We start from the raw sequence: 10752 nt of genomic DNA on the forward strand, positions 1-10752 counted from the left end.
TTAATGTTATCCCACTTCACATTAAAGCTCGACTACGGATACTTTAAGAATAGTGTCCTTATGTTTAATATGTTCTCATGATTAAGTCACACTTAATACATTAAACGGACTATCTATTCTAGGGACTTTATTAATCAACCATAATAAAGAAAATGCCTTTTATTATTAATAAATAATTCGATACAAGTACCAAAAGTATTGGCCTCTAGGGCTTACACCAACAATTATGTAGAACCAAAGATGGTGTAAGGTGGACAGAACCAGATATGGATGCAGATAGTTGAGAACCATCAGGCAAAGTCACAGAAATAGGGACTATAGACTTATAACTAGTGAAAGCTGAAAGATTAAAAGAAATGTGATATGTGGCTCTTGTATCTAGAATCCAAAGAGTGAGAGACTTACCAATGGCAGTGGAAGAGAGAGAGTTTAGCACAAGGGGAGATGTGGAGACGGAGTTGGTTGTTGAGGGGATTTTTGAATGTTGAAGCAGTGCAAGAATATTGTTGTATTGCTCTTGAGTTAATCCATATGAAGCATTAGCAGAAACACCTGATGCAGAACCTGATATGGAACTTGCAGAGTTGTCGGAGGCATTGTTGATGGTTGCAGATTGCTGAGGACCAAAAACATTCCCCTTGCTTCTATGCTTAAAGCCTGGTGAATAACCATGTTTGATGAAACAAGTGTCAATGGTATGGTTCGTTCTTCCACAATGAGTGCAAACTCGGTTCTGACCTCTTTGACCACCATAACCCTGATATTTTCCTCGATACTGATTGTTTCTATTAGGTTGAGCATCAGGAGATGCTTGAGCACTCAAGGCCACACCTTCCTCACCTTTGCCAACAACAGGCATAATAGCAGAAACAGTATTGTTCATCTTTCTTTCTTGCTGAATCACTAAAGAAAATGCCTTATCAATCTCAGGTAAGGGATTCATCATCATGATTTGGCTCTTGGAGTGTGTAAATTTCTCATTCAACCCTTTTAGAAACCTAATTACGTAATCTTGTTCCCTATACCTACGTATGGACGCAGTAGCACCGCAAGAACACGGAATAGCACATGAACAAGATCGAATTGGACGATAGTTCTCTAATCCATCCCACAGAACCTTCAAATGAGTAAAGTAATTGGATACATCTAACGTACCTTGACGAAACTTATACAATTCTTCTTGGATATCAGATATGCGAAAAATGTCGCTATGTGAAAACCTAATTTGCAGATTCTTCCACACGTCAGCGGCATTTTCAATCCATAGTATCGATCGCGCAATTGATTCAGAAATTGATCGTTGAATCCATGCAAGAACCATCGTGTTGCATCGAATCCATGGCGCATATAGAATATTCGAAACAGCAGGTTTGAGAAGAGTATCGTCGATGAATCTGTCTTTGTTCTTGGAGATTAACGCAATTTGCATCGATCGAGACCATGTGTGATAGTTCTTATTGTCGAGTGAGGGAGAAACAAGAACGAGAGTTGGATTCTCGTTCGGATGGAGAAAATATGGATTGGCAGAGTTTGTAGCGAAATCGGCAAAGCTCTGAACAGCCATTGATGAAGATGAAAGAAAAGGAAAGAGGAAAGATATACAAGAATAAAAAACAGAGAGAAACAATGGCTACCAGAGCTTGTATAGCTCTGATACCATATCAAGGAAGCAAGTGGAACTCATCTTGAAGAAGATGAAGATGATAACTCGTGTTCAAGAACGAGAGAGAGAGAGAGAGAGTTTGTTACACGTATTCAAGAAGAGAAGAAGGATTAAAATGAATTGAGTACTGTTTTTTTTATTAAACTGAATAATAGTTACATCAGTATTTATATACAAGTATGGTATATGCTAAGCTATAGTATGTACATAATAATATTTATGTTAACTATAACAAATGCCTATATCTAATAAACTATGATCCTATATAAGAATTATGAAACCAAAAACCTTACTCCACATCATATGTGCTACATAAAAACCTACATTGGGAATAGCATACCCTTAGCAGGAGTTGTAGGTCCTGCTAAACCAGAACTCACAGAGGGAGGTTGAGAAATAGGAGCTTTAGAAATAACTTTGGTGCTCCTTTGTATAGCTGATGATTCAGATGGCTTAACAGTTGCATTAGTAACTGAAGCATCTGACCCTCTTATGACACAACATAGATAACTATTGTCCACAAAAGACAATCACATTTTACCAAACACGAAATTTCCATCCATATATAAAAAAAACAGTTTCTTCCATTATAAAATGGAATGCAAGTAATTCTTGCACAACCAAGCACCAAAAGAAACTATTCTCAGGAAATAAAGAGATTTTCTAGAGCATGAAGAAAATTGACAATGTTGAGGCTGCCATAAGTGTAGTTTAGGATGCATTTACTACCGTGAGAAAACAAAGAGATTTTCCAGAGCAGTTAGACGAGCTTGATAGAGATTTAAATACTGAGAAATAGATTATCATAATAGGAGATCTAAAGCTTTTGATTCTTCGAGGCTGGCATCCATGGAAATAGATGATCATAAAGTAAAGGGTGAACCGAGCACTAATGAAAACTTAATTTATATCAATTTATTTTAATTTATAGGTTATATAAACATTGATATACAAAATAATAACAAGTTTGTTGTAGCTCAAATGGAAAATGTGTTATTTATTTTAATTGAGAGTGTGAGTTTGAATCCCATTACCTGAAAAAAGGTTTATTTGCTTAATATCTCAAACATATAATCACAAATTTGAAGGGGCACAAAAAAAAACAAGAGGGTAAAAAAAGGCATTTCCTCTATCAATATGACACTAATCACATGTAGTCGTTGACATAGTTGTTGATTTTTCTCCATTATACGGGTGAATTCCCTAGAAAGAAAATGAAATCTACATAAATTTGAATTTGAGTGTCAAGACTTCTAGGGAACATGAGGTATCTATCAGAATTCTATTTCAAGTAATGTATCACTCTGAAAGCCGCTTTGAAATGAGTGATAGTTTGAGAGTTCAGAAATTTCCAAAGTTGTTGTGTGACTAGAATAATGTCGGTCTAATGGTTTTAAGATATATCAGCTTGCAAATGACTCTTCTATAGGCTGAAACATTTTGAAATGGTTGGTTATTGTCCTAATGAAATGGTTTCATTCTCTTAAAGGAAAAGGAAACCAGTGGTTAATCTTCTTGAATTAGAAAAACCTACCCAGTATGCATCTATATAACCTCGAATTTGAGTGTCAAGACCTCTAGGGAACATGAGGCATCTACCAGGATTTTATTTCAAGTAATGTATCACTCTGAAAGCCGCTTTTAAATGAGTGATAGTTGGAGAGTTCAGAAATTTGCAAAGTTGTTGTGTGACTAGAATAATGTCGGTCTAATGGTTTTAAGATATATCAACTTGCAAATGAGTCTTCTATAGGCTGAAACATTTTGAAATGGTTGGTTATTGTCCTAATGAAATGGTTTCATTCTCTTAAAGGAAAAGGAAACCAGTGGTTAATCTTCTTGAATTAGAAAAACCTACCCAGACTGCATCTATATAACCTTGAATTTGAGTGTCAAGACCTCTAGGGAACATGAGGCATCTACCAGGATTTTATTTCAAGTAATGTATCACTCTGAAAGCCACTTTTAAATGAGTGATAGTTGGAGAGTTCAGAAATTTGAAAAGTTCTTGTGTGACTAGAATAATGTCGGTCTAATGGTGTTAAGATATACTAGCTTGCAAATGAGTCGTTTATAGGCTGAAACATTTTGAAATGGTTGGTTATTGTCCTAATGAAGTTTTGTGGAAGGATCAAGCGGACTAATAGCCAGTTTTGATCCAAAGATCACAGATTATTCAAGAAAATCCAAGTAGTATTTTCTTTCAGAAATACATATGCCTATTTTAGAGTGAGATACCTTTAATCCTTGAAAGTATTTAAGGTTGCCAAGTGTCGCACCTCGAAAAAATGGGGATACGACTTCAAAGCGAAGCGCGATCGCATGCTCGCAATGATGGACTGAACAGAGTCACCACCGAACTTTATTTATTCCTAAAAAGGAAAGGGAAAATATCGATAAAACCCAAGAAAAAAACGACAATGATTATTGGTCGTCGCAACCAAATTAGGGTTCGGGAGTCGATTACGCAAGGGGAAGGTATTAGCACCCCTCACGTCCGTTGTACTCAACAGGAACCATTAGGTCAGTTGTGTGCGTTAATGTTAATTTGAAATGTTAGGCTTTTCAGTATATTAGGTGGGAAAGAAAGAATAGAAGAAAGGAGAATATTTTTGGATTTTTGACGAAGGACTAAACCTAAGTTTTTTTATTAGTGGGCCTGACAAGATTTACAAATCCTGCTCCTACGTATCTCAAAAGAGAAATCAAGGCTTACGTAGTTCTGGGTAGAAAAATGTTTGTTTGTTGGTCGATTTTAGCGAAAGCTATACTGTATTAATCGACGAAAACATTGTTTTACCCAAAACAGATGAGGAGGGGACGCATACCACACATCAAACGGATTTATAAATCTACATTCGGAAAAGCGTCATTTATCTCTACTGAACAATCGTGGCCGAAACTGTTTTGTATCACTTAAGACAAGATACCTTTCGTTTATGAAAAAGGTTTTTGATTAGTCGCACGGCGGCGAGAAAAAGAGTTTGATTGGTTTGATGTATTTTGAGTGATGGCGAGAACTTGGATGAGCGAGATATACATCTCGAATCCTAGCCTTAGGAGTGCACGGTATACACCATGTTCCATTTCCATATTTATTGAAAGAGTTTAAGATAGGAATTAAGTATTTTGGAATTTAATTGAGAAAGGGTTTGAAGAAACCGCATTGACAGTTTTAGACGATGGCGAGAGTTAAGATTGGCGAGGCATACGTCTCGAATCTTAATCTCAGGAGTGCATGGTATACACCATGTTCCATTTCCACCTTTATTGAAAAAATGTTAAATAAGAATTAGGTATTTTGATTTTTATTGTGAAAATGACTTGACCCTAGATCAAGTATTGATGGACGTTTAAGAGAAATTTGAATGAGTGTTTGAGAGAAAACAAAGTGGATAAATTTGGATGATGGCGAGAACTAGGATTGACGAGATATACATCTTGAATCCTAGTCTCAGGAGTGCGCGGTATACACCACGTTCCATTTCCATCTTTATTGAAAAGGGTCTTGAATATGAATTAATATTTTTTGAGTTTTTATGAAAAATGGCTTGACGTTGAATCAAGCGTTTGATGAAAGTTTGAATGAAATGGAATAGAATAGGAAGGAGAAATGAGTTGATTTGTTTTTTTTAGAAAATACTCGACGTTGGATCGAGTCATTATTTTTGTATTTTTTTGGAAATGGTTGATTTTATTCTTGTGTTAGTATCTAACTAAACAGTCAAACAAAATAAAGAAATAAAATAGTACAAAATTATTACACATCGGGGGAGTGGGGTACATTTTGTCAAATGGGGATTCGAAATCATGAAATAATTAAATCGGGCCCAAACAACAAATAATGCAAAAGTATGAGTGTAAGTGCAAGAGAACCGGCTCATTGTAAGAAAGCCCAAGAGTAAGCTATGTGAGGTTGATGGCGATGCTTAAAAGCAATCGACTTACAAGGGTATGGAAATGGGCTCGACTTTGAATCGAGAAAAATGTGATTTTTAATAGTTCAAAATGGTTTTGAATGGATGATGAAATTAAAAGAAATCAAATTTGTGCTATTAAACAATAAATGAAACTATGAGTATAATAAAGCATAAACATAAAGAACAAAATGAATGCTAAAAGAAATAAAATGCTTCATATAGGTATCGAACCCACCCCACTAAAGACCATGAAACTACCTTCTCTCCACTAAACCATTTATGATTAGTTATCATCTTAATGCTAATTTGGATAAGTAAACCAAGATAGATTAAAAATTAGAATTAAAATAAAAACTAATATAAAAGACAGTCTGTTGGACTACCAAGAAAAAAAACAGAAAATTAAACCCAACCGCTTGGCTGTTGGGTTTTAGAGTTAATGGATTGGGGAATAACAAATACATTAATACACTATTAAATAAAAGAAATGGGAAGACTTAACGTGTAATCTTTTATAGTTTTAAATGTGGTTTTGTTGAAAAAGTAAAAAGAAAATGCATAAAAGAAAGAAAAAAAACGAGGGGTATTGTAACATAACCCAGAAGAGTTCATTGAGTTCAAACTCCCTCTTACACCTCTCAACTGCGTTTCTCTCGAAATCGCTTCTCCATATCTCGCTCTCTCTCGTTAAAACCCTCTCACTCAAAAGCTCACACTAGCCTATTCATTCCCCTCTCCGTCTCACTTTCACCTTTCCTCACCTTTTCGCTCTCAAACAAATGCTCCAGAAAGATTCAAGCAAAAACTCACCTTCGGTGCAACTGCCTCCCTTCGCTAGCTTTCAGGTTATTGTGGTCTCCAAATTTTGGATCTTTTCGTGTTTTTTGAGTTTTCAAATCTCTCGTCCGCCTCCTAATTTTTCCTCCCCCCTACTGATTCGCTCTCTCTTTCTATTTATCTCTCACGAATTAGGGTTTTGATTTGGTACCCAGAGATTCAATAGAGAAAATTTCCAGAAGTGCTTTTTGTGCTCAGAATTGGGTTGTCCTGTTTGATGCTACAATCCGGAAACGGTAAATTTAGCTACGCACTTTTCGCCCTAACTTTGTCTCAATGCCCATTTGGGATTCTTTTTTGAAATTTTAACAGCTTTGACTAGTTTTGTGTTACTGCAGTGAAATGGTGAAAACGTGAGGAGCTCAATCACGGTTTTGTTGATGTCGGATCTGAATTGCATCTCATGGTGGCGTGGCTGCTGAGAGGTCAATACATGTTGTTGTATGTGGATATCCTTATTATATTGCAAACAATTTCCATGATTTTTTTCTGATCTGTAATGGACTATGTGCTATTCAAATGCGTATTTTTAAGGTTGAGTTGAAGACCTCACATGGACTTCTCTTGGCTTCAACAGGTTTATCCATTAACGTTGGTTTGTTGTTATGTTGCAATTAGGACTGTTAGCTTTGTTGGTGTTGTACCATATTTTGAGCAATGATATCAATGATATTACCAGATTCCACAACATGTGCATAATGCAAAACACTGCTGTCATCCACCTTATCACAGCCACGAGGCAAAGGAATCCAAAGCGTATCACCAGCGGTTATATTGTTAGCATCTGGTATGTTATTAGCGGTTTGGATCTGTTGATACTTCACCAAACCGGCAAAACGAACCGTCGCTATTTCGCTTAACGTGTCACCTGGTTTTATTTTGTACCGTGGTAAATTGTTGGACTTACCAGTTTTGTTGCCGCATTTGCAGGAAAACGGAACCTTAATGACTTGGCGAGCATTCTTCTCAGACTTGTTTGACAAAGCATTGGTGGATTGCGTGGAAATGCCCTCAGGTTTGACTTGCTCGACCATCGCTTCCAATGCTTTGAATTTCTGCTTGTACTCCGTTGGCTACTGCTGTATCAACCGCTGATAGAATATCTGAGCTGAAACATCCACCAGTCCAACACACTTTGTAAGCTGCAATTCTTGCACCTGGTGTCATTCCTCTTGCGGTTCCATAAGCATAACCAAGAAGATTAGCACCATGAATTGGAGATCCAGCAACAGTAGCTGCAGTGTGAGTTCCATGACCATCTTGATCTCTTGGTGATTTGTAATCTGCTTGCTCATCAATCTTACTAGTTGCTGCTTCATATCCATGGTAGAAGATTCTCGCATCTACAATCTTCTTGTTAAAATGATGTTTTTTGAAACCCTCTACCAGTTTCACATGCGCCTTTCCAATGAGAAGGTACCGGCGTCATTGAAACTCTCACTCTTAGGCCAAATACCAGTGTCCAAAACTCCAACTACAACATCATGGCTAACTCGTTTTTCCGACCAGCTTTCGTTGTTGGTTTGAATCGGTTCAAGACCAAGAAAATAAGGACTTCTTGTAGTGTGTAGTTCATACTTTGTATCAGGGAATATAGCTACAACACCATCTTCAGATTCTAGCTTTTTCGCTTCTTCTGTGCTTAACTTAGCAGCCATTCCATGAAAAGCAGTACTGTAACTATAAATGATTCTCTCTTCATCATCATTGTTGTCCATTTCAGCATCTACTGATTTAGACAAAACTGATTTTACTTTTGATGAATACCAATCTAGATGACTGGAGAACACTTCTGGTTTCGCCGAGTTTTCCATTTGAATGATGTAAGTGGTTTTGGTAAACTCAGCATTTGTTGAAGATAAGACTATACTCAAGAGGAAACATGTTGTTAGAATGAAACTCATGCTTTCCATTGGAGTGATTTGAGACTTAGCCATGAAGAAAAAAGCGAAGATTCTTGAAGCATTTGGTTTCCTATGTCCAAGATGCCAAAAAAAGGAGATGACTGGCCTACTGTAACCGAGATGGTTCAAGCAAATCATCGGCTTATTGTTTTCACTTCCGATGCTTATTTCAGTCTTGTTTAAACTCTGATCACTAAACATTATCATATACCTTATGGAAGCTAGTCTGTCAAGAAAAGCTTCTAATGTCTTTGCTTGTACACTAATATATTACTTCAAGCCGAGAAATTCATGAAACTGTTGCTAGGTTAGAAAATTATATGAGTTTTTGTTTATGCTTAGGCTATATTCAAGAATATTTGATGTAAATTGTAATCGAGAGAGATCAAGAGTTTATCCAGAGCTATAAGAAGTTCAGGTATGTTAAAAATAAAAATAAAAAGGTTGTAACAAACTTGGTTTGAATGAAATGAATTTGTGGTTATAGAAATGAATATGGATTTTAGAAATAAATCTAAGACTAATCAAAATGTCAATTTAAAATAAAAAAAACCAACAAAACCAAATAAAATCGAATCAATCTATAATTTGTTAAAATTACTTTGATATCAACTCTAACATTCATTTGGAAATTAAAATCAATTAGAGTTTGAATCATTAGTAAAACACAATTAAGATTAACTTGAAATTTGGAATTAGATTTACTTTGAAATTAAATTAAAATTGAAAATTAAAAAAGTCAAATAACTAAAATCCATTTTGTAATCACAACGCACCATGATCAAAAAGCTAGATAATAACCAATGTTTATCACAAAATATGGATTTGGGAATGAATGTATGCAAATGAACTTTAGGCCAAGTGCCAAATAAAAAATGAAAAAAAATAGAAACAATTCAGGATCCAAATCAGGGTATAACACCAAGATCTTTTATTTTGAAATTTTTATCTAGAACGTTTTTGATTCTAGTGAATTTTGTAAGATAAGTGTCAACCGTGATAATCTAGAATGGTTTTGGTTCTTCTTGTATCAGAAAAACCTACCCAGTCTGCATCTACATAACCTCGAATTTGAGTGTCAGGACTTATAGGGAACATGAGGCATCTTCCAGGATTTTATTTCAAGTAATGTATCACTCTGAAAGCCGCGTTTAAATGAGTGATAGTTGGAGAGTTCAGAAATTTGCAAAGTTGTTGTGTGACTAGAATAATGTCGGTCTAATGGTGTTAAGATATATCAGCTTGCAAATGAGTCTTCTATATGCTGAAACATTTTGAAATGGTTGGTTATTGTAATGCCTAAGTCTTTTAAGAGATACAAAAGCCATTGTAGCTCACATGTAGCAGTTAACAAAGCTCAATACCCAGCCTCTAAAGATGACCTTGAGATAGTTGTTTTTTTCTCCATTACACGGGTGAATTGCCTAGAAAGAAAATGAAACCAGTGGTTGATATTCTTGAATCAGGAAAACCTACCCAGTCTGCATCTACATAACCTCTAATTTGAGTGTCAGGACTCCTAGGGAACATGAGGCATCTACTAGGATTTTATTTCAAGTAATGTATCACTCTGAAAGCCGCTTTTAAATGAGAGATAGTTGGAGAGTTCAGAAATTTGCAAAGTTGTTGTGTGACTAGAATAATGTCGGTCTAACGGTGTTAAGATATATCAGCTTGAAAATGAGTCTTCTATAGGCTGAAACATCTTGAATTGGTTGGTTATTGTCCTAATGAAGTTTTGTGGAAGGATCAAGAGGACTAATAGCCAGTTTTGATCCAAGGATCCCAGATTATTCAAGAAGATCCAAGTAGTATTTTCTTTCAAAAATACATATGCCTATTTTAGAGTGAGATACCTTAATCCTAGAAAGTATTTAAGGTTGCCAAGGTCTTTTATTTTGAAATTTTGATCTAGAATGCTTTTGATTCTAGTGAATTTTGTAAGATAAGTGTCAACAGTGATAATCTATAATGCTTTTGGTTCTTCTTGAATCAGAAAAACCTACCCAATTTGCATCTACATAACCTCGAATTTGAGTGTCATGACTTCTAGGGAACATGAGGCATCTACTAGGATTTTATTTCAAGTAATGTATCACTCTGAAAGCCGCTTTTAAATGAGTGATAGTTGGAGAGTTCAGAAATTCCCAAAGTTGTTGTGTGACTAGAATAATGCCAGCCTAATGGTGTTAAGATATATCAGCTCACAAATGAATCTTATATAGGCTGAAACATTTTGAAATGGTTGGTTATTGTCCTAATGAAGTTTTGTGGAAGGATCAAGAGGACTAATATCCAGTTTTGATCCAAGGATCCCAGATTATTTAAGAAGATCCAAGTAGTATTTTCTTTTAGAAATTCATATGCCTATTTTAGAGTGAGATACCTTTAATCCTAAAAAGCATTTAAGGTTGCCAAGGTCTTTTAT

At 35.7% G+C, this 10752-nt stretch overlaps 1 protein-coding gene across 1 annotated transcript; it reads right to left on the reverse strand.

The window, feature by feature from the left end:
• Nucleotides 1–1983: 1983 nt before the first annotated feature.
• LOC127102465 (subtilisin-like protease SBT1.3) lies at nucleotides 1984–8357 on the reverse strand. The gene is made up of 4 exons (XM_051039833.1): nucleotides 7841–8357; nucleotides 7443–7730; nucleotides 7097–7288; nucleotides 1984–2150 (listed from the first exon to the last, which is right to left on the reverse strand). Exons 1-4 carry the CDS (start codon nucleotides 8355–8357, stop codon nucleotides 1984–1986), a joined length of 1164 nt encoding a protein of 387 aa, XP_050895790.1.
• Nucleotides 8358–10752: the final 2395 nt, after the last annotated feature.

Source organism: Lathyrus oleraceus, chromosome 7 (assembly GCF_024323335.1).
Source record: "Lathyrus oleraceus cultivar Zhongwan6 chromosome 7, CAAS_Psat_ZW6_1.0, whole genome shotgun sequence".
NCBI classification, from domain to species: Eukaryota; Viridiplantae; Streptophyta; class Magnoliopsida; order Fabales; family Fabaceae; genus Lathyrus; species Lathyrus oleraceus.